Here is a 26483-nt window from a genome sequence, read left to right on the forward strand (position 1 = left end):
ATAAAATGACATGATCAGCCATACAGTAACCAATCACGTAGAATCATAGTTTTCTGCTAAGTCACTTCCTTCAGAAGGACAGAATAAAATGACATGATCAGCCATACAGTAACCAATCACGTAGAATCATAGTTTTCTGCTAAGTCACTTCCTTCAGAAGGACAGAATGAAAGAAATTGGAAAATGTGAATGTTACAGGATAATTAGATTAATTAAAAAATTCAATGTAACTCTGCATAAACATCATCTATAACAAGAGTCTGAAGTGGGCCTATGATTTATCATGTCTGGCAGCTACCCAGGAGACAAATCAAGGGCAAGCAGTTGGCCTAAAACTCTGGGTGAAAAGGATGCTTTCTGTACATATTTCTTCAAATGCTGTTGATCAGATATGTCATGAAAACAATTGTTTCAATGTTTCTCTCTTATTTTATCTTCATTCATATTTGATACAATATTTATCATTTAGCCAATATTAAAAACATAGCGAGGCAAACATTTTTTAATCCACTTATCCAGGAAAAGCGACACTTGAGAAATCACATATTCTGCAGAATTGATAACTTAGCCATAAATTTAAGTAACACAGAAAATACAGATACTTGCTAAATTAAATGTGAGTCATTGTGTTTTCATTAAATATTCAAATGCTTCAACTTTTAAAGAACTTGAGAAATTTACAGAAATATATATAATGTACCTAACTACCCAAGAACTGAGCTGAACATCAAAAATATTCCATCTTGGCCAAGACCTTGAAAGATTATACTATATACACATATTTAAAAGTTTAGCTAGTCCAAGTAACAGCCAACACAGATATTGGTCCTTACCTTTAGCAGCTTCTTCAGTCTCTACTTACTTCTCAATACTCTAATAAAGTAGTACTTGCATTAAACACAATCTCTACTAATACTATTCTTTAAATTATTTTTATTTAGCTTAATAGAATTATTCCAACTTTGACAGATAGTATTCTTGTGTAAAGATCTTGATAGGGCTCGATTGCTGTGAAAATATTGCTTCATGCTTTAAGGAAAGTACATACATTAGTAATGGTGGCCATATCTGATGGTCGATTGGCATTGTGTAAATTTTACAACCCATAATACAAGGCTGTGGTTAAAATCTGTCAAGAGGTTTTTGAGAAAAAGTTATCTCACTTTGCTCAAGGTTGTTCCATATTTAGTAATAATGACTGTATCTGATGGCAGATTGTCACCATTGGAATTAATTTTAAAACCCTTTATGCAAGGAAGTCATTGTTAAATATGGTCTTTTTGGTCCATCTTTAATTGTTTGTAAAAATCACTGAAGAAAGTTTATATCTGCAGTAATGACATATTTGAGGGTGTATCAGTATCATCTATATAAACCTGAAAGCCTTTCAAGTCAGATGGATGCTGTCTGGCAAATTTGTCTGAATTCTATTAAGCAGGTCCTGACAAGTCATTTTTATTAACAACATTTAAAGTTGTGGGCAGAGCTTCATCATGATACACACCGCTCTGGTGGCCTAGTTGTTAGAGCATCTGCCTCAGATGCAGGAGGTTGTGGGTTTGATCCCCGGACAAGTCATATGAAAGACTTATAAAAATGGTATTAACAGCTGCCTCACTTGACTCTCAGCATTAATAGATTAGTGTTAGGACTGGTCAGCCTGGTGTCAGGATAATGTGACTGGGTGGGACATCATGCTACTTGTCTGTGGCATGATGTCTCAGTGCTACGCATCACTATAAGCTGCCACACTGCAGACATCGTAGCAATATGACCTAAAAATTGTTAAAGCTACATTAAAAATCCAAATCACACACACACACACATGCATCATGATACAAATCAGAAAGCACACAAATCAGAAGGCACCTACTACCAGGATGCTCCATGTCAAATTTTTGGTCAGATTCTGTTGAGTGAATTTGGACAACAAACCATTTAAAGGCATATTAGTTTTCAGTAATTATGGTCATATTGGATGGGGAATCAGCATCATCTGCATAAAGACCTTTATGCTTAGTTGATTTTTGTCAAACTTAGTCAAGTTTTGTTGAATGGAGTTTGAGATGAAGTGGTTTATTATATTTCTAATTTTAGTAATAGCAGTCATACTTGATGGTGGATCAGCATCAACAACAAACCAAAAAGATCTTCAAGAAAATGCTTAAATCACATTTGATCAAATAAGGCTGAGTCAAGTGGCTGTGTCAAGATTGTTTAATTTAGTAATGGAAGTCACCATCAATTCAAATAATATGAAAGGACTTCATGCCAGAATGTTTTTTTGTAAATTCATGTGCAAATTAGTCAAGCAGTTTTGAGAGGCTGTAAATCATAATTGTAAGCTGACAGCAGACATAGCATGACAGACAAAGAACCATGACTCAAGTTTTCATTTGGCTCAACAGCCAGGTCAGCTGATTAAAAATAAATCATAATATTGTATTATCATATATAATAAAACTCAATAAATCTATCTTACAGTTGTTTCTGTTAGATACTGTAGTGACATATTCTACTTTGAATATTACTACATTTAATTAAAAGCATCTGCATGTGAATTTACATATTGCAATAGTTTAAAATTCAACTGCAATGATATGTCATTGCAATCCCCGTGCTTCTTACTGTACACCTAGTATATCTATCACACCTGTGCAGTCACCCCATTTTTATCCCCCACATCTTGTTAGTTACACAGGTGTCAAAATACCGAATTCATCATAAATCTGATGTGTCATCCTGTTATAATTATAAAGATTTAAAGATTGGTTGGAAAGCATTTCAAAATGTTGTTTGTAACTGTAATGTCTGCATCTCCAACCCCCTCTCAGGGATTCCATTGGGGGAGCAGTGTATGATATCTCTCAAAAAAGTTATCACTGGAACAACATAACCATAAAGTCTGATGAAATTCCACTCAGTAACTTATGTGTTTAGGCTCTTTTAAACAGTAAGAAGAAAAAATTGAAGACAAATAATTTATTTCCCTAAAAATACAAACTCGAAATGAGAAAACAATTTACGGTTTTAAGAATCAAATCCAAAAATAATCCAAGAATAGTCCAAGAATTAAAAAATAGAAGTCCTAATAATAAAATGTCCTAAAGAAACAAAGCTTGAATCCAAAAGAAATCCAAAATGGAAGGTGATAACATATGATGTGGTCAGTGTTGTACTGATGTGTCAACAGTTCTTTGTTGAACCACAGAAAATAATATTCCAGTGTTTGAATTCTGTAAATTCAATAACTGCCTTTGTCTAAGAATTAATTTAGAGCACAAGTATTTCCAGGGAAAAATAATCTCTTAGAATCCAAATAATTTGAAAAAAAATATTAAAAATTAAACTCAGATTGGTCACAACAAAAAACACCTGAACATCTCCAGGGTTAAGGCAAGAATAAAATTATTTCTCGATACATCAATACTAAATCAGGCTACTGCATATAACAGATGCCAGATGAGTGTCAACCTTCTGGTAAAACCAGAGTTTCAAAATAATTACTACATAGTATTTGTCACATACTTCAAGGACGGCCACAATTTCACTCTATAAATCTACTCTAAGAAAGAATTTTTTAAAAAATTTTAAAAATAAAAAAAGTTGTTAACTTCAACTCATGAATCAAGGTTAGAAACTAGGTGAGCATTAGATACAAAGTTTCTAAATTAGTGTTTACAAAAAACTGGACTGAATTTCTGGAAAATATCAAATCCAGTAAATAAAATTACATTACAACAGCATGTAATGGAATAAAAAAAAAATTTAAACCAAAAAACAAACAATTAAATTAAATCAAATATAAATTAAGTCAAATATACATGACACTTAGGAGATGTGGCAACATACAGATATGGATAGATCAAGAGATGAACAGAACAGCATATAAATAGGAAGGTTTCAGAAGAATCTAGAAGCTTTTAAAAACACTTTGGGATAATGCATATCTCAGCCTACAAATCAAAATCAAGGATTTTAATATCAAATATAACACAGCAAGTATAAGTCTACAGTAAATGAAAATCAAGGATTTTGATATCAAATAGAATACAGCCTGTATAGGTCTACAGTAAATGTAAAACAATGCATCAATTTCATTGCAACTTTATTTAGCTGAATATTCTGTGAATTCAACTAAGAACTGTACAGACCCAGATTTGTTGTTGGCTAATGTGCTGGTAGATCAGTGTCTATGCTATTCATTTTAAAATGATGAACAGAACAGTGCAGATCCTAATCTACTGGAGTATTGTCTGTGTTGGTACTTGTTATGCACAGCAAATATGTTATGTTACCATCTGATGACTCGTAGTCTGAAGCAAGCTCATTCTCAGATTCTGATTGGTGAGAGTCTGCATCATCCTCAGCTATTTATAAAAAAATGAAAGAAGAATATAAAAAATTACATCATTTCTTCATTGGCTTTACCTAAAGTTATAGTTATCATATAATGATTTAAAACAATTAAATTGTTATTGTTTAATAAATGAAAGGGTCTATGCAGATCACTTATGACAAGATAGATATAATGTCAGATATAATTTTTAAGAGTGCCGAGTGGGTGTGATATCACTCACATATGTAATTGACACATGTCTAACAGCGAATGCGAATTCACATGTGTAGAGATTGTGGGCAGCAAAGAAAAGACAGAAGCACTATGTTTTGTCATGGTCTAATATTGGTGAGAGTTGTCTTTTATTCAGAACACAAATACAGGATCATACATCAGTTATAAGATCTGGTTGTTAGAAAATACGATACAAAATGTTTAAACATTCAACACAAAGTGTTTTGACAATGCTTGTTGTATTGCAAAGACAAATATGCATGAATGAAACAGACATTCATCATGCATTTCACTGGTACAGTATAATACATGTAATTATGTACATCTCTCTTTGTTATAACAAGGTAGATTGGATCTATAACTGCCAACCAAATTATGTACCAAACTGCATTATACAGAGTACCATGATATATTGAGGATAGCATAATATATGGAACTGTGGTATAGCAGGTATTATCAAAAAACTGTAAGCAATGTTGTTTTAAAAATGAAATGAAGATATAACTAAGTTTCACCTTGTTCTCTTGAAACCCTTATTATTATACATTGGTGAGATTTGGGTCATTTGGTACTGCATTATATATCCCGAATTATGTTTTATTGATTCATATTAAAATAGGGAAGAGCTGTATGTATGTATGTATGTATGTATGTGTGTGTGTGTGTGTGTGTGTGTGTGTGTGTGTATGTATGTGTGCATGTGTGTATGTATGTGTATGTATGTATGTATGTATGCATGTATGTGTGTGTATGTATGTATGTATGTATATATCTATGTATGTATGTAATGTATATATGTATGCATGTGTGTGTATGTATGTATGTATGTATGCATGTGTGTGCATGTTTGTATGTATGCATGTGTGCATGTATGTGTGTGTATGTATGTGTATGTATGTATGTATGCATGTGTGTATGTATGTACAGACTGGGAAACACATACTTGAACTTAACTTGCATAAACTAACTTTACACAGACTCTTGTCAATTCTGTCTGAACCACTAGACAATTTTCTCAGTTTCAAACAAGTTTCTCATTTCTAATTCTTTTTTAATAAAAGGCAAACACAATAAAAATATTGATGTAAAGCTTGGTTTTTCTCTATCCCTCCGTTCATAGAATGATGAACAAATCTCCAAATCTGTAAATAGGTGAATCTCATAATAAAAGTACATCCAAAATATGGATTGTAATTCATTCTGTAAAATAACTCCAAATGAAATCCACAATATTGATCATAATTCATTATGTGAAACAAGACCAAATGAAATCCACAATACTGATCATAATTCATTCTGTAAAATAACACCAAGTTAATTCTACATATCACAAATGATTTGAAACTTAATATAAACATGTATTGGTAAGTAAACAGTACTTATGTAAATAAATATATAAGACACAGTCACATTGATAATGCATCTTCCTCACCTTCCACAAAGACAACCAGACACCTAGTTACCTGAGGAGCAAGTGCATTATTCTGAAACTACTATGTTGCTACTATGTTTGCAGTGTGTCATTTTATAGTGATGTCTATAGCACTGGGGTATCATGCCACAGACATGATGTAGCATCATGTCCCAATGGTCACATCATCCTGACACCAGGACGGCCAGTCCTAACACTAACCTCTTAATGCTGAGTGCCAAGCAAGGCAGCTGTTAGTACCATTTTGATAAGTTTTTGGTATGACTTGGTGGGGGTTTGAACCCATGACCTCCCACATAAGAGGCTGATGCTCTAACTACTTAGGCCACCAGAGTGGTCAAATATATGAACACTAACACAGACTTGTTTCTAATGTACTCTATTATAAGGCAACCAAACCAAGCTATAACTTGATATGTTTTGGGGTTCATATGAACTGCATTATTAAGACTGATTACTGTAATCATAACTTTGCTGTTATCTTATAAATGTTCCTTTCTTTGTAATAGGGGTGGGTGTGGTCACCTTGTGTGACTTCATATTTTGATACCATTAAATGTCATAAACTGACTTTCTGTGACACTTCATGATACATTTTGAATATTCTGACATTACTGTATGTGATCTTAAATTGTGTATCTACCTAAGAACACCTGAGCACTTAACACTGACCTTTGACCTGTTGACTTGGTCAAAGAAAAATGGCATTAGGTACAGAAGTGACCTCAGTGATGTGACATTGTACCATGTGACTTACAACTGCATTGCATCCAATGATGTGATTAGCTGCTTACTAAAATTACTTTACGTTTAGCATTACTTATGGAACTGACAAAATCCAATGTCTACCAATCAGTTGTCAGTAAATTGTTGCTTCTTGCTGTTTGTTCAAAATTTAATTTGGCCACTTGTCACTTTTATTACAGTGCTGGATTTCATATAATGACACCTGCTATATTATACCTGTCTTACTAGACTGTGTTTCATGTTTAATGCCTCTTAATCCTCCTCAAACCTCATTTGTTAGTTTCAACTTATTAATATGTACAAATTAAGTTTGTAATAATTTCATTAATTTTTATGAGGATAGCAAAATGTTCAATGGAGAGGTACCACTAAATCAGTTTTACAGAAAATGACATGCTCATGAAAAATTGTGGGTATCTTGGCTCTGGCTGAATTAATAATTTTTATTACTATACACGCAAAAGAAACTTTTCTTCACCAGTGTGATAAAATTGTTCATTTTCAATTTTGAATCTGCTTATAATTTATTGTGAAATATTTGCAATTTTTGCTGTTTGAACTTGGCGTCATTTTTACTACTGTGTGTATTGGCCATTTGGCTGTCTACCAGAAGGCAATCAGGTTAATATCTTTCCAAATTCTTTCATATTTAGTAATATTCATGAAAACTCTGTCATGAATTTCCTGTGTCTGAAAACCTATCAATATGGGTGAGATCCATTATTCTGGCAGTTGTGGTTCTGCTGGGTTCCAGTAAAGGTCTAAAGACCAAACAAACCATCAAAAGTCTCTATTTTCATCTAAACTGATATTCTCTTCAAGCATTAATTTAATAGCAAGGTAGACTAATTACTACTGACACATTAAATTGAGTACTAATAATGAATATAATTCTCCTCTCGAGTTATTTCAATGTTTATTTCAGATAAAAGTTTCCACAATGGAATTTGACTGACAACACCGTCCCTATGTCATCCACAGGGGTTAACTGCAAAGAAAATCTGGAGTATCTGTCCATGAATTAAGGGATGGGAGGTCTAATATGTTATATTGGATGTCCCATCCCTTGATTCAATGATGGATACTCCTAATTTTCTTTGTAACAAACCCTTGTGGTGACATCAATACAACAGTCCATTGGAAAATCAGTATTGCGGTTGGCATTATTGAATTTTCTACTAAAAAAAATGTTTCATTTTGAAACCACAAATTTCCTTCCATTTTCAAGTGGATGTGTCATTTGGATGTAAAATAAATATACCCAACACAAAATGGCATGCATTGTCACATAAAAACCCTCACAAGACACCTGGTTCCAAACTGTATCACTACAAAACAACCAATTCTGTCTCAGCCAACGCATGTGACAGGACATAGAACAAAATTAATTTTACTATATATTCTCTACACTTGTTTCTCAGTACTGACCTTTCCAATATGTGACAATCAATACAAATCATATGTTAATCTAAAATATCTTCAAAGATGACTTAATGGTGAAGTTCTTGTCAAAGGTTCTCAAGCATTTTTTGAAAGGCTGGATTGTAAACCGAGCAGCATGTAAATGGAACACAGATTTTACTTTCAGATCATCACAAAGGCCTTATTACTCACTGTGCACTGTTGCCAAAATACACACGAACAACCACACCCTGAGCTCATATTCTCAAGAATAAACAATTACCTTTAAATCACTACCAGAAATGCATAAATCTGAATCTATCACCACCAAAATGAGGTAGGAAAAAATGTTCTAAAAATAGACTAGAACTACATTCGTAGAACTAATAATTGTGACCTGATTCCTGACATACTATTTGACATCTGGTTCCAGACTGTACCTCTATTATCTTTATCATTGGACCCCCAGAATACAAATCCAGGTCTAGTTCTGAGCTTGATTGATGCACAAAAACATTACCACTTCGGTACATCAAATAAACAAATTAAAACAAGTATTAACTTATTTTTCTGTGCAAGATTAGTATGGGAACTGGGATTATTTGAATTATGCTGAATTGAACATTTAAGCTGATTTTCACATGCAATTTACCACTGATACCATTGTTGTCATTTCAACATGCTTTATCAAATATCTGTGATGCTTATCATTTTGCACGTTTGCAAATATTATATTTCACCATGCTGAACACAAAAGTTTGTGAGGAAACACATAAAAGTCTGCAAGTAATATAATAAACTATGTAGACTATTTCATTTTGTTTTGTTTTGTGCTATTATAATCTAAACAAGAACTTTTGTGGTGAAAGCACCATTTCTCGACAATGCAATACGTTGGAGAGATCTAGTAACTGAAAAAGGCGTGAGCTGTCCATCTATTCCATTTGATTTGGCCTTGACCACTGACACATTACAATATTTTTCCTAATGGGAAATTTTAACTTATAATACCGGTAGATCAATAAATCCATAGGTCACTTATTACTGGGCACATTAGGCAAACATTTTAATTCTGCAAATCTATAGTGAAACCCTTCTTCAGACATGACCTATCTTACCATTAAGGCAGTGCTGTCCAACCTTTTTGACACCATGGGCCACTGAAAAATGTTTTTCTTGAAGCCGATGGCCGTAGCAGAAAACTGAAAAGCAATGACTTATGATATAGCTGCTCGAGCTCTGGCAGGCCATTTAAAAATAGTCCATGGACCATATGCAGCCCGTGGGCTGCAGGTTGGACAGCACTGCATTAAGGGTTTTCATATTCTGCATTAGCTTCCCTGTGATACTGACATTTATCAGACTGTTGCTATAATTACAAGAAGGTGGCTGAGTGTCTGTGTAAGGTCTTCCATCAGAATCAATTCTGTCAGCTCTTTTGTAGATCCCACCTGAATCATCTGCTACATCATGTCTGGGGTTGCTAGGCAACGGAATAGCATGGTCACCAATGGAAGTGTCTGGTCCACCACTATCTGTAAAAATTACCCTTATGAAAATTTAGTCTGCATTAAATCAGTGTTTTGGCATGGAAGTGGCTGGGTATTTCTGGTCTTGTGTTGATCTGTCTTGAATCTTTTTGTAGTCTGGGTGAAACTGAAAGTCTTTAGTCTTGGTAAAGTCAGGGTATTGTCTGGAAATGGAGTAGAGAATCAGAAAAATCTGGACTGCACATGAAGTTTCAGTTCGGGTCTGGGTACAATACATTGTTTGGTTTGCAATGGATTTGTGTCATATTTATTTTAGCCAGGGTCTTTAATCTGGATATAGCCTGGAGATTTCTGTTACATGGAATAAAAAGCCAGAAAGACATGGAATGGACCCATAAATTAGGGTTTAGTCTGGAAATTTGGGTCTGTTTCTATTTCTGTACACTGCAGGGCTCTTATAAGGCATACTGAACATGGTAGAGAGGAATTTATGAAAAATGAAAATTCATGTTTGATGTCTTCCATTATTTCTGCACTCACAATTTTCCCACCAAGGTTATTCTAATACCCCTTGATTCTCAAAAAGAAAGCATTCCAAAACTGATCAGTTTTACATTGCTTTGTAAGCTTGCTTTATACACTGCTGATTTTTCAATGATATTTATATTAAGTTTCAAAATCTCTAAATTATTTTGGCTTAATAATATATTTTTGTTGTAAATAATGTTTAATGGTACTAAGCCTCCTTCAACCATCTATAAGAATGCAAATTTGTAAGCAGGGCAGTTTTCGGTTCTCTAATATCCCTGTTACACAGTTCACACCTCCAGATGTATAATTACCTTGTAGCTTTATGCTTCACATTTCTTGTTGGTATATATCATAGACATAGTAGGAGTCCCAAACAATTAACTCATTTTCTATTATTGACTGCACACATGCCAAATTAAGACACTTTGGAGGAAAATAATTTAGGTTTCTTTTCAAGATTGCTTCTAAGGCAGGTATTCACTTCTTGTCATATTTGAACTTGGTTTCATGCCTTCAGCTAATGTTCCCCCATGGTAAGGGTTCTCTTAGACTTCTTGAAGAATATAAGCGCCTAAGATGTATTAATAGGATAATTTGCTACAAACGATCATCACATATCACTTTTTGCATTGATCTGTCTGCAATATGTATTGTCACACTATGACACATCCCTTTAGATTTTAAGGTCACTGATTTTGATTCAAAGGTCACCACATTATGGCAAGCAATTAAGGTAAGTTTGTACGATTAAGTGGTAGGCTACGTTTATAATAGCTGCAAAGATACAGTCCTGTAATTTAATAAAAAGGGGGAAATCATGTATGTACCATAACAATAATAATATGCCAATCATATGGTATATCAGAATCAAAAGTCACAAATTTGGAATGCAGTAATAGATACTTTTCATGTCCTGCTATTATCATGTTAAGAAGATTGCTTGATATTAAATATTGATTTAATTTATTTATACAATTTGAATAATATCGATATATTCTTGCTTTTTTCATTTTGCATGTTTTGCGAATACAGTACTACCTTACTATATAGTCAATCTATATACCGTTGCCCCTTGTATTATCCTGGTATGGTCCCATTAAATTCTCAAATTTTGTTTGATTATTGCTACTTACTTCACTAAATTTAGTTTTTGGATCATGAAAAATCTTTCAATACACTATTTTTGTGTTGACATAACATCCGACAGTATAAAGTTCCCTCACTATCATCAAAATGAAAGAAATGCAAAGGTTTTGGAATTTAATTGCTACATACTGCACATTAAAATTGCCTTGTGTAGTAACACAATACATCAACATCATTCAAGCTTGTCAATTTTAACTGTAAGAACATCTGACTTTAAAAGCAGTGGGCGGTTAATTCATTTATGTAATGATGGTTATGGTATCTGAGATGGTATCTTAATGTATGTTTTTAAAACTTTAGTGTGGTGGTCTGGGTCACAATGCATACAGAGCATTATTTTTGTATGGCTCTTGTGTCTGATAAAGACATAAAATTTCACTTGGTTCAATGTTGTTTAAGTTTGTTTCTCATTGGGGTAGGTGGTAGGATGTTGGATTTTGACAACTGAAAACAGGGTCTTTTGTAGCTGAGCAAGAATACATACAGTCCAAAAGATAATTGTATTATAATGCAGGCTCAACAGCAAGGATAGGTGCTAGGTTTTCAATAATTTTCATCGATGGAAAGACTATTTCTGCAGACTTTCACTCTCAACTCTGCTTTTGATGCGTCTTTAAAATTATGAAAGTGGAATAAACAATTAAAAAAACATTTGCTTACTAACTTGAAATATGTTCTTCCACTTTTGCCACTCTTTGTTTGATCTCAACCCTTTCCAACTGATGCCTTGTAAATTCTGGAAAAAAAGCAATGATATGAACCAATTACCATTCACAAACTGATCACAAAGACAAAATTTTATCAATGTAGCAGTTAACTTCATTTGTCAAAAAGTCATTTAAGTCCTCAAAAAACTCTCTTAATCTTAATCTAAGTTTCTTTTCCACATGTGTGTGTGTGTGTGTGTGTGTATATATATATATATATATATATATATATATATATATATATATATATATATATATATATTGGGGGGGGTAATAAAAAAAATGGATGATCCTACTTCATCAATTAGGGAAGCCTGACTACTACCCCAATTTCCATTCATAACCCCCATCACTTTTATTGTGAAATATTCCAACCCAAAGATAGAGAATCTTGCTGACCAGAATTTTTGTACCATTCTATTCATATCCATAATATTTTGTACTGTATCATAACAGTAATTTTAAAACTTTTTCTAACCTTAAGTCATCTTTTTCATCATTAAAGTGCAACATTGCTTTCAAAGTAAAAATAATGTTAATAACAACTTATCAGGTTCTTGAATATACATGCACATACAAAAGATTTACAAGAGAACAGACAGCTCCAACAATTTCATTGTGATGGATATCGTATATACTTGCTTATTAGTCAAGTAAGTCCAATTGCAAACTATATATATATATATATATATATATATATATATATATATATATATATATATACACACACACACACAGTGGAACCCCGTTATAACGCGATAATTGGGGTCCACAAAATTGGATCACGTTAATATCTGGGTCGCGTTAATGCGGGGTTTTACAGTATTTTACTTTTTGGGAGAACAACTCCTTGGCACATATACGTGTATTCATGTCTACGGTATACGATGAATAGGGTATCAACACTGTTTACTATCGTACCGTCGTGGCATTCAGTTCCTCTATAATGCATGTAATTCCATTGAAACATTGCACACAGATCTACAATATTCAATATCCCCCCACCCCCACTCCGATCATTGTATCTGAATTCAACGTCTAATATAGAGCATGAACAGAGTATTAACACCGTTTACTTGCAGTCTGATATCGTACCGTCGGGGCTTGAAATCAATCCATAAAATATGTAATTCCATTGCAAAAATTGCATACATATTTAAACTATTCAATAATTTTGTCACACATCATTATGTGTCTGAATTCAATAGAAAAAATTAACAGCAAAATTAGGTTAAGAAAGACGAAGCATGCGTACGGTTCATTACGTTCCAGTGTCTATGAACGGTGTCTTTACAAATTTCATACTGATACAATTTTCTCATATGCGTTTCCGTGTACATTTATCCATTGCAAATTTCCAATAATTAACGCTTGTACGCCTATTCGTTTGAACGACTACAACAAGAATAATTACAAATCAACACATGCTTTCAGCGTGCATATAATTTTTACTTCAAATTTTTTGACCTTAGAAAGAAACGTGTGAAAACTACTGTACTGATCATGGCGCAAAGTGCAGAGAACGACTTGCGTTTGTGAACTTGCTTTTCCATTAACGGTAAAATATTTTTATAAAAAATAGGAAATTAATACCGAGTTCATAAACAAACACCATACCCATGTAAAACCCAAGAACTAAGTGCAGTAGGCCTGCAATGGTCACGAGTCACGTTTTAAAAAAATGAAAAGCTGAACGCATGTACAATTTCATACCCTTTCAATTTCCAGCTAATAAAGCGGACATTATTTACTGGTCAACTGAGTGCGTCTAATAACACCGCCAAGCCCAGCAAATATTTTGGCGGCTTTCGCTTTTTGATGTTTATTAAATTTTGAGAATGTTTTATCAACCAACGCATTGTCTGCTGCTTGTTTGTGTATGCACTTAAAGAAACACATGTCGGTTATTGTTTATGAGCAACGATGGTATACAGAATTAATTGAAGACAATCACAAAGACGACTTACTGGCTTTACTCATGGATCAGTAACAAGTAACATTTCCGATAATGTTTATTTTGGCATAACACTTCAAGAACCTGGTGAAATTGTTAAAGCCAAGCCACGATCGTATTATATTCGAATTCATACTCCAACTCTCCCCCAAAATGATAATAAACGTTTTTACACACTATTTCTCTTACTTTTAATAAGTATTTTTCCGTGTACGAGAAAAATACACGTACATGTATTTAAAATTTCAGGAACCATGCCACGGTCATATAATATATCGTATTATACTCAAATTCATACACGATCTCTTCCCCAAAATGATAATATTTTATTTTTGCGCAAAGTGCAGAGAACGAATTGCGTTTGTGAACTTGCGTTACCATAACAGTAAAATAATTTTATAAAAAAATAGGAAATTAATAACGAGTTCATAAGTAAACCCCATACACATGTAAAACCCGAGAACTAAGTGCAATAGGCCTGCAATGGTCACAAGTAGCTTTTATAAAAAAAAAAAAAAATTTAAAGTTGACCTCATGTACAATTTCATACCATTTCAATTTCCAGCTAATAAAACGGACATTATTTACTGGTAACATGTCCGATAATGTTTCTTTTGGCATAACACTTCAAGAACCTGGTGATATTGTTAAATTTTAGAAGCTACTCCACGTTTGTATTGTATTAAAATTTATACGCGAACTCTTCCCCAAAATGATAATAAACGTTTAACACACTATTTCTCGTACTTTAAAAAGATATTTCTTCCCGGTATGAGAAATATATACACACATGTATTTAAAATTTCAGGAACCACGCCACGATCATATTACATTCGAATCCATACGCGATCTCTTCCCCCATAATGATAATAAATTTGTTATTCACCATTTCATATACTTTGAACAAAAAATATTTTTTCATGTGCGAACGAATATATGAAATTTCGGGAGCCAAGCCACCACTGCGTTATATCCGAATTCGCGTTATAGCGGGGTTGCAATATATATATATATATATATATATATATATATATATATATATATATATATATATATATATATATATATATATATATATATATATATATATGCCATATCATAATATACCTGCATATATCAGGGTCTATGCAATTTCTTCTACTGATTACTCCTAACTAGCTGCACAGATCCAGATCTGTTGGCACATTATGCAATGGTAGATCTGAGTCTGTGCAGTTTGCAGTTGAACTCGCCTTATAAGCAAGTATATACACTATTTATTCCTTTCTTAATTAGAAATTTGTTTTTCAGGTTAGCTGCTGGATACTTGACAATACATGCTAGTAATGACTGCTACATATATTTTGTGCAGTGAATTTGTTAAACTGAACAAAAACCAGAGATACATCAGCCACGCTTTACATGCAGATTTGTGATCTAGCATCAAAACTGCTAAATTGCTTCTTGACAACTTTATTGTCATGGACCAAATCATATGGTGTCATAAAATTCTATTTCATGCTTTTTTTTAAAAAGGAGTAGTTTTTAATAATGTTCACTATTCTAGTTTGTTGTTTTTTCTTCAGCTTTGTAACTATGCTTCAGAAATTCGTATGTTACTTTAATATAACTCTGTGTGTGCACATACATTAACTTTTAACTTTGATTCATGGAAATAAAAAACGACTTTTTAATTTGTTGCAGCATATCACACTTTTAAAATTTTTAAAGAGGCCACACAGACAGGTTATGTATAATACAGATTATGAATTTGGGTCAGTTTATAATGTCGTGACACATTACACTCTTTATATTCACTTTTTTGTCAAACTGAACTTGTAATCTGCATGATATACATGTATTCAGTATTGTGCTGACTTGCTGTATAAACCTTTATATACAATGCATTCATGTTCAATTAATTATTTTGGAATATGTAGAAATCCACAGTAATTATTGTTAGTTCTTTTGTGACATATAATACTCTGTAGACTGCACTCTGTGGTTCGATCTCGTTTGCAAGATTAATACTCTGTAGACTATACACTCTCTGGTTCGATCTCGTTTGTACAACTAATACTCCAAAAACTATACACTCTGTGGTTCGATCTCGTTTGTATGATTAATATGCACATTCCGCATTGATACAATGTTACGGATTTAGGCTAGCTACAGTATATAACAGACGGAAGATAAGGTCCTTACAAATAGCATACAAGTGACAAGCCATATACTCTCTTCTTTAGCTGGTGATAAGAATGGCAATGTCACTCGCGTCATTCTTGAAAAAGCCTTGTGTTTATTTGCTTTCTTGAAAAACGGTAAACTGCTTTAAGACAGATACCTGCAAATCATCGCACAAATGCTTCAACAGAAGAGTCAAGAATCACATTGATGAAAAAATTTACAAATTGAGAAGAAACAAATTGAACATATACAATAGAAATATCTTCACAAACACAAGATGCACGAGGAAAAATGGCAACACACAGAGCGAACAAAGAGATAAGGGAATTAGAAAAATACTTCAACACTAGACGGATAAAAACAAATGATGGATCTTGTTTGGAATGTACATACGCCCAAGAGATAGACATGTTAGGATTATCGAGAGATAGAGTAAAGGGAGTAGCCTCAGTTATGATAGCAATTAAAGTCCAATACCCAGACTGCTTGAACAAAATCTACTAAATAAACCAGAAGGGATATCAAGAGTTTATTGTGCACCCAAAGGGGACAAAACCAGTACTACCCTACGGAGAATTTCAGATTGCTGGAGAAAAAGCGTTAATCAAAGAACTAGCTACACCAATTCTACGAAAGATAAAAAGCAAACTGGAGAGTTACACCTATCTGACATTCCATTAGAAATACCTTTGGAGGCTACAGTCCAAAAATTTGAAGAGAAATTGAAGATAAAAGTTATCTCATCACGACTGGAAACAATACCTTCGACATCCATAGACAAAGGCAATAGAATTTTGGAAATAGAGAAAACTAAGCTAATGGAAGTAAAAAGAGCATTCTTCCTACGTGGTTTTTGACCAGATCTTGGTACAGAGGGTGTACTATTATATAACAGAAAGTGCAGTAGATGTCAACAGACTGGACATACAACACACAAATGCTCCCAAAATCAAGAGACAACAAGGGGAATACAAAGACGACAACAACAACAACAAGTATCAGTAGATGAACAAAGAGCAGAAAGGCAACCTACAATACAACAACAACAACAAAGCCAACAACGAGAAGAGGAACGAATCCACACGGAACAGACAGTACAAAAGCAACAGCAGCAAGAAAACCAACTTCAAATCAAAGGCAAAAAGTACAACAGCAACAACAAAGACAACAAGAGGAGCAAATAAAAGAACAAAACCCCAAACAAGGGAAGCCACTAGAACAACAACTAGAACGGAAAAACGGACAATCCAAAGAAAATCCAAAGACAATAAAAATACAAGAACAGCAAGCAACAGTAAAACTGCAAATTTGTCAATTTCCAAATCAACAATGTCAACAGCACCAGCAACAACGACAAGAAGAAATTCTACAAACTAAATGATCAACAGTTATTGCAGAGCAAATACAACCTGCACGAGAAAATCAGATGCCCAACTGCCCAAACTCGACGCCAATTACAGGAACCCTAGAGCAAAGAAGATAAAGAGACAGAATTAGAAGGAAGGAAAGAAAAAAGAAGGCAGAAAGAGGAAGAAGAACGAAGGATGGCAGAAGAAGCCTTTTTAGCGATTGATGAATATTTAGATTAAATAGAAAATAAAATTATATATATATATATATATATATATATATATATATATATATATATATATATATATATATATATATATATATATAATATATAATATATATATTGTTGTTGTTATAGGGTTTAACGCCATTTTTCAGCACACGATAGGCTATACATGGCGGCCAGTATTAATGGTGGAGGAAGAACCCAGGAAAACCCCGGAAAGAACCACCGACCCACAAGAAGCTACTGGCAAGCTTTCTCACATACCCACATTGACTGAATCCGAGACTCGAACCCACGCAGACAGAGATGAGATGGCAGTGATCCGTAACGGAGATCGCGTTAGACCACTCGGACACTCGGGGTCCCTATATATATATATATATATATATATATATATATATATATATATATATATATATATATATATATATATATATAAGCAACAAAAACAAAAAAATACATATATATACAAAAAGTGTACCAAATTGGAAAAATATAAATATAGCAAACACTTATAATTAGGGCAGGAGGGCCTCCCTATCTGGTCTGCAAAGATTAAAACAGGAGAGAGCGCCCTCCACAAAAAAAAATATAAAAAAAAATAAGAATGGCAAAATAAAATATACTTCAGTTTTACATCCTGAATTTCCTCAAAATATATTTTCTTAATTCTGCAAATCTGAATTAGATGAGCCGTGTCATAGGTTTTCAATCTGGATTACACATTTCGAAATTGTGCTGTAATTTCGATGATAAGTGCAATTGCATCCTTCTTACTGCACTCAAAATGAAATAAGCATTACATTCCATAGCGTCTTTTTTGATAATTGCAATTGAAAGACTTCATATTTTTCCCACATTATGATTTCAAACATTCAATGACAGAAACAGAAACATATTTACAGATGTAAACACGCTTCTCGGCGCCGCTTCAATCCAGTGTATTTCATGTATAATTTTCACAGATGAATCCAGTCCAAAATCACAAACGTTCGTCGAATCGAAACAAAATACCAAAATATATTCATTCCAGATCAAATTGAAAAGTTGTTGCAATGAGCAGTCATTCACAATATGACTGCAAATTTCAATTTTAACTAGGCACGCCATTTTCTTTCGAAAGTTATGTCGAGCGCGCGACTAAGTTCAAATTTATCTGGGTGGAGATATGTGCGCATTAACAATGATGTTATTGTGTAATGACAAATCTGCGCTTGTGTATTTAGTTTGGAATACGGCATTCAATCATTTACGTTGTTTGTTGTAGTGTATTTTGTTTATATAATTAAACCTTAGGTAGAATTTAAAAAATGAGCGTATAATAAAACGTTTACTGCATTTGTATGGGAAAATATGAACTCGTTTTGTCGGAAGGATATACTGCACTCCCATGGTCGTGCAATATTCCATCCCAAAACTCGTTCATATTTTCCTATACAAATGCAGTAACCTATAAAACCTATATATATATATATATATATATATATATATATATATATATATATATATATATATATATATATATATATATATGAAAAATATGAATTCATACTCCTAAACTGATTAGTATGTTTTGAAAACATAATTCAGAAGTGGAAGCCAGAGATTTGGTCAAAGTAAGTACGCATATTTTACCTCAAGAATGTGAGACAAATGTAGATTGACCATTAAATTCCATACAAAAAACCTCAAGAACATTCATATATTTTTTACTCGTATGTTGTAAGTCTTACTTATTTCTGGTAAAAGTATATATGGATGTTGGCAAACAGAAAATACATACAACATCCCTTTCCGAAAGCTTTAACTGTTTTGTGACAAGGGACAAAATTAAAATTCATGAACTTACTGCTGTTGATTGTAGTAATATTCAAAAGGTCAAATTCAGTACTGATTTAATTTCATTTCTAACTAATGTCTGGCTCTCTTCATCAAATATTTTGCTATGCAATACACATAATTCTTTAATTCTCAATTTCTTTTAAAATAGAAGTTTTACATATATATATATATATATATATATATATATATATATATATATATATATATATATATATATATATATATATATATATGCATCTTTCACTAAGTTGAAAGCAGTTTAGAATAATAATGTTTTAGCTCTTCAAGTCATGTGTCTTTTTCTTAAATAATACCCCCTTGGAATAGAACATGACATTTTGTATTTCTTATGCTTGTTAGAGGCAAGAGCTAAATGTTTGCAACGTTACAATTCTGTATTACCTCGAACCCTTTTAGGTTTTACCATGCTAATACAGTTTGAGACACGTTAGTGCATCCCACTGAGAAAAAAAAGCATTACTATATTTTTCGGATTTTTTCTGGAGATTGACTAAAAAATTAAGAATATTACTTGCATTCAATAAAAAAACAAGACTAAAGCCTAAACAGTAAATAAAATGTTTACTGAATTTATTCTCTTGACTTTTGCTTAGGGTCACAATTCCGGCAAGGCGAATTGCCCTAAAAATCACAAGAATTTCAGTCAAATATAACTATGACCCAAAACTGCAACATAACCCTGGTGTTTTTTTCGTTGGTGTATCCAGGATACATAAGTATGATGATCTGGATGAATTAGAACTCAGACAGAACTAATTTGCTGGATTCGATCAGAAATGACGAAAAATGTAGGCAATGTATAAGTAACTGACAAAATGTTGTGATGGTTTTACGTTATTTAAGGTATCATAAGAAACACGTAGGTCAAGTCAAATCATCAAGTTTCCAATCTGGATCTGAATAAAAGAAAAATACACAGAAGTCAGTAGAAGGTATTACCTTGTCTCATATCTTGTATCATGGTCTTCATATCCTGTATCTCTGACTTGAGGTCAGCTTGTTGCTGAGGTAAATCTTGAACTTTTTCATTCAGTGTTTGAAGATATCCGAGGCAGTTTTCTTCTGTTGCTCGATCTAAGTTCTGTAAGTCACTTTTATACCAATTGATAAGTTCCAGCTGAAGTTTTATTTCCACACGAACGTCAAAGGAACACGTTTTTAATTCAGTTATTTTTTGCTGAACTTCTTGCTGGAATTCATCTCCTAGAGGCATGGAAAGTCTAAACAAAATAACTTCCAGTACTGACCAAATCTTTTCAAAGTCATAAGTCGTTAGGGCAGCATGTGCTATGTGACCAACATAATCATTTCTGTAGTTCGTCATTCTCAGTAAGTCAGCGCCCATAGAATGGTCCGTGTCCAACAATTTACCTTTCCAACCAAACTCAGGCGGACAAACTGAGCAAATATTCCTGAGCAGAATACATAATAATGTAATGTCAAATAATTGAAGGTTAATTTTATCTTGAGACGGAAACATCAGTGACCACTGTGGTTCTGTGAAAGTTCTGCGAGTTTTTAATTTTTGCAAGTCAGGTGTCTTTGAATGAAAGAAATAATGGATTTGCAGATCAGGTACAGAAGGGATGTGTATAAGTTTCTCACACCATTTCCTTGTGAGATCCTGTAGATCCGTCATCGATCCACCAACCCGCTGTAACTGATGGCTCCATTTAGTCAGCTTCTTATGTAGCCTATTGTGCCATTCTTTACCAATGTCATTAAGGTTTATCTGAAATATGTTGTGTACTCCAGGGAGGTCATTCTTCACATCTGTTAAGAGACTTTGCAAAACAATCTGATTAAGACATCTTGGAATATTTAGTGCCCATGAATCAATAAGTTCGTTGATTTTTGGTTGCCAAGAGGTGAAAAAGGTATGTATGCTTGATTGTATTGTGCGAAAAGAACTTCCTTCGTTTTGATGACAGGAATTTAGGGCATTTGCTGTGTCTCCTATGTCTTGTTTGAAAGTCGACAAAAGAGTAATTGTACTTTTATTGTGTCCTTCTACTAGCTCCAACAAAACCAACTGATTCACATAGCACAGATGGATAAATTCTTTTGTCCAGTTCCTTACATGTGTCAACATTGATGAATGCTCCATTACAAGATTTTGTATTTCATTTGACCAATTACTTAACGTGCTCTGCTGTGCTGCATTATTGCTTACAGCAGCTTGTAAATCCGTTTCCCATCTTCCCAAAGCAGACAGCTGCTGTTTTATTCTCATAGGTGAGACTCCAATGTCGCGCCTCCATTTGGAAAGCAACGGCTGACAAATTTGCTGACTTGCTGCATCAAACGTCAAACATTGCTGCTGAAGTGAAGTAAATAACACTTTCAGATCGTCTGACCAACAGTGTTTATTTACTCTTTCAAGCCAAAGGTCATGGTAGTCACTAAAACTGCATGTATTTATACAGAAATTTAGGAGCTTTTGAAGCACTTTGTTTCCGATATTAACTAAACAGTTTGCAAATCTGAACCAATTTAGTGTTTCGTCATCCATTTTCTCTTTCGCTATTTTATCAACTTTTCAAGACGATAAATATCATCCAGCATTTGTAAATCTGTAATGAGAACAGAAAATACTGAAAAGTAGAAGTAAATCAGAATGGACTTACTCATCTGCTGTATACTGAACCTCTTATTTCAACTAACATTTACCAAACTGTTGTACAATTTAGTACATTTGAAACACTTTCTCAGACGTAATTATTCTCCCACACTTCTCTGTTGCATCCCTTCAACTAACCCACGTTTCTCAATAAAACCCCTGTAATCAGACTCCCACATTAACCAAACCCTTGAGTAGGAACGGACATTTAAAACACTATCCATGCTCAAATCACTCCAAGGAATGCCCACATCAACCGGTATGCAAGGGCTTGATTTAAAAAAAGCAACAGGTGACCCTCAATGAGAGAATCATTGTTTCTAAGGTCGAAAGTTTTGAAAACATGGTGCAATTAAGGCATTGATAAAACTTTTATATTATGTGGCTGTATTACACTTTTCAACACAGTCTGAGAAAATAATCATGCAGAAAGTAACATAAATGTAATATAAAACGTCTGGCCCTCTCTGTGTGGTGGTGGTCATATTCCAAAATTTCAAGCCATGAGCTTCATTATGTATGTAAAGTTAGGCTAAATAATGTATGAAGTGTACATAGAGAAGCTATGCCATCATAGCAGTTACTTTGATATGCATTTGTATAATTTTTACTTTAATTATTATTATTATTATTATTATTATAATATATATATATATATATATATATATATATATATATATATATATATATATATATATATATATATATATATATATACACATTGAAGTCAATAATTAAAAGTGGCCTGCAGCAACAATCATGGTGTATGTTATTTTGTCTTCCTTAATTCTGAACTCTAACAACGTTCACCTTGCAGTGTCATTCCTGATTCAATTATCTGTTTCCTCAGTCTTGCTGTTCCTCGGGCTATAAACAAGCACCTAACCAAAAAACTTTGTATTAACAAGTCACGCGAGGCTTAACTGATGCAACGAGATAACTAGCAGATCAAGAACAAGCCTGCAAATGGTATTAATAACGAAGTAACAACACCAAAGCCAACAGATGGATAATCTGGTCACATCTCGATGAATCTCAGCATCGTTTAATACTGTAGATAGGTGGGGAAAACTGAAGACCTGACAGGGAATGACAATGAAATTGCATCACCAAAGATTGCCAGTCGGTCTTGGCAACATCAGCTATTAGGTTCTGCCCATGCATTCATTATGCATAAGGAGACAAACTCTCATATGTACCGAGGTAGAAAGGGTCCTCTGGTTACAAGAGAAGACCTGTCTGCCAACACACTCCTACCTTCCTAACAAACAATTCGAAGAGCTGAAATCCATTATCGATTCCGTACCTTTGGTGCCCATTGAATTCCATTATCCATCCTGTGCTTTTGGTGCCCCACTACCTCTGGTGCCCCATCCACCCCATCCCATCCCCGTTTGTACACTACTGCTGAGGCGGGACGAAGTTCACCTATAACCAAGAGGCAGTATTTAAAGATTTATTAAAGGTTGCATTTACAAATTAAGCACCAAATTAGTAGAATCTGATATCAGCTTGTGCAAGTGATTGAGCTTTACAAAAGGTTATATTTCAATTAAAATTTTAATATGGTAAATGTACGTTGATCTTTACTAAATGAATTGTGGACCGTGATACTCTTCCTCTACTGTATGGTTGCGTAATGCATAAAATTTGTATAGCATATATTGTTGTAGTTGTTGTAGGGTTTAACGCCATTTTTCAGCACACGATAGGCTATACACGGCAGCCAGTATTAATGGTGGAGGAAGAACACGGGAAAACCCCGGAAAGAACCACCGACCCACGAGAAGCTACTGGCAAGCTTTCTCACAAACCCACGTTGGCTGAATCCGAGACTTGAACCCACGCAGACAGAGGTGAGATGGTAGTGATCTGTAATGGACAACGCTTTAGACCACTCGGCCACTCGGGGCCCCTGTATAGCATATACATACAAAAGTAGTAAACGTGCAATGAGTTAAGCTTTAGAGATTCGCTTGCAGGTGAGCATATAAAATACAATATAGTGTATATTTTAAAAATCAGCCTTGCTGTAATAATGACCCTCTCTACTATTTTTGCACCAAAACCTGCCAAATTTGGAATCATGGAATGGTTATAGCCCTTAATAGTTGATCACCATTAAATATTAATCTCTGATAGTCCAAAATGCAGCTATGATGTAAACGAATTTCATACACCCATCACAAAAATGTGCAAAACGTGTGAAGCCATTTTCGAAAGCAACATTGTATCAAAAGCATATACGTAGCCTGTATAAATGCTTCGTATACACTAGGATAATATTATCTTTTGAACTGATGACTAATTTGCAGCGTCACAGATGCTACATCTATAACAATTCTCTATGGTTTTAGTTTTGTTTGCAGCTAAAATTAACTGATTTATCTAACTGTTACGATTCTATGGTCTTAATCTAAGTAATAAGAAAGGCAAGTCCAACAAGTTTTGTTATAAAATGCAACAAATAAGTTAATGTTCTAAGTTACAAAATGAAAATTTAAGAGGAACTTAAAGCATTGTGGACTGACTCCAAAACAATCCTACATGTTCTATCAGAAGTCCAAAGTATTGAATTTTCCGAACCAATTTCAGTGGTGTTCCCATTTAATATCAATCTTGACAGTGATGATGTACCAATAGCCTTGAATATGCCGATATGCAAATAGTCTTGATGTATCACAATCATATAATCCAGAATGTCTTATAAGGAATTCACAATAATACCAGAATAATGTTATTACTCCAAATTGTCAACGAGTACTTTGTAGTTCCAATGAATAATTTGAGTAAAGAATTCCTGTCAAATTAAAATGAAAACATCTAAAAGACTAAGATTAAGATAGAAATAAATACTTCGTTTACAACTTCAACCTTATATTAAAAAAACTAAGACGCAATAAGATGAACAGTATGTTGGTCATTTTACCAGCAAATTCGTAAACAAGTTCACTTCTAGAACTTTTAAAGGTCAAAAGGCCATGTAAAAATGTTTGCAAATATTATCTTAGAGTACAGCTAACAATTATGGAAACAAATTAACTAAGTAATATTTGTTCACAAATGACCTTACAATCTACAAACATGGACAAAAGTTAAGCACACCATGTAGAAATACATAACACATCCCCTCATAAAGAAAAAGAAAGATTTATAATATAAAGAGGTTCTGAAGTATTGGCAAGAGAGCCAGAACCCTTAATTTCAGTTTTAACTGAGAAGAATAGATTAGATTTTGCTACTTAACAAGCTTTTGACAACTTTTATTTGAAATGAGAGACATAATCAAGAAGATTCATCTTTATTTGAAAGACGTTTCTCTTTTAACAATTTCAATTGTACTCAGATAGTATGTCCCAAAACTATTTCAAAGGACTAAAACCTAATGATTCTTGAACTGATTTGACCCCTTTTCAGACTAAGCAGATTAGAAAAGGCCGACAAGTGTAAACTAAAAAATGTTTATCAAAGCTTTAGTTTTAATATTCCTAAGGGAAATACCTAATAGATGCACACATTATGGTCAGCAAGTATTGGTTGCCTGACTTGGTCTATGGTAAGGAACCCACTCAGTCAACCATAATTTTGATAAATGGTGCATCAAATGCAGGAATATGTTGCAGAAAAACCTTGGAAATTTTCTGATTGAGTTATTCTATCATTTGACAAGGGTGACGAGATCTACATTATTTAGAAACAAGTATTTAAGCTTTTGTAATAAGTCTTATGTCCTCCTAGATGACCAGCCAATGGCGTTTCATTGGATAGACTAAAATTTTCCTGTCGAAATGATTTCGGAACGACAATTTGATAGTTCACTGCCCACTTGTCACTCAGGTGCTCTAAGTTTTCAATAATGACCTTATTTTTATGTTCTACGTTTTCAATAATGATCTTGTTTTTAACAAAATAACGAACCGGTACTTGCTTGGCTTCAGTTTTACTAACAGACGTCTAAAGTAGATAGACGATATCAATATTTTTATCTTGTTGGACAATGAGTGGTTGTCTTTAGTCACCCTGATTATAGAGAGAATAAGTAGCTAAAAGAATATCGCTGTGATCAATACCTCTCGAATGATAATTACTTGGAGCAAAAACAAAACCTACTTCATCAAAAGAGTGACCAATACATGTGTCAGCTACAGGAATAATTTCCTGATCAACACCATTCTCAAGTTCTTTTTGCCATTGCCTTGGTAACTACATAAGCAGTGTATAAAAATAAAGATTTCAGTGTCAACAATATCAACGTTATGATGCAAACAAGGCGTGTA

The 26483-nt window shown here is 33.6% G+C and overlaps 1 protein-coding gene across 1 annotated transcript in view; it reads right to left on the reverse strand.

Annotated features, from left to right (window-relative positions):
* The window catches only part of LOC149772479 (antiviral innate immune response receptor RIG-I-like), a 62675-nt gene extending 40525 nt beyond the window's left edge, over positions 1–22150 (reverse strand). The window contains exons 1-4 of the mRNA XM_089947756.1: positions 20526–22150; positions 11985–12056; positions 9533–9688; positions 4299–4370 (exon numbers count right to left, since the gene is read on the reverse strand). Coding sequence (XP_089803882.1) covers positions 4299–4370; positions 9533–9688; positions 11985–12056; positions 20526–22098 — 1873 coding nt within the window. The 5' untranslated portion in view covers positions 22099–22150. The remainder of the gene's footprint in view (positions 1–4298; positions 4371–9532; positions 9689–11984; positions 12057–20525) is intronic.
* Between the last annotated feature and the right edge of the window lie 4333 nt (positions 22151–26483).

Source organism: Sinohyriopsis cumingii, unplaced genomic scaffold, assembly GCF_028554795.1.
Source record: "Sinohyriopsis cumingii isolate HCF-2022 unplaced genomic scaffold, ASM2855479v2 utg001460l, whole genome shotgun sequence".
NCBI lineage: Eukaryota > Metazoa > Mollusca > Bivalvia > Unionida > Unionidae > Sinohyriopsis > Sinohyriopsis cumingii.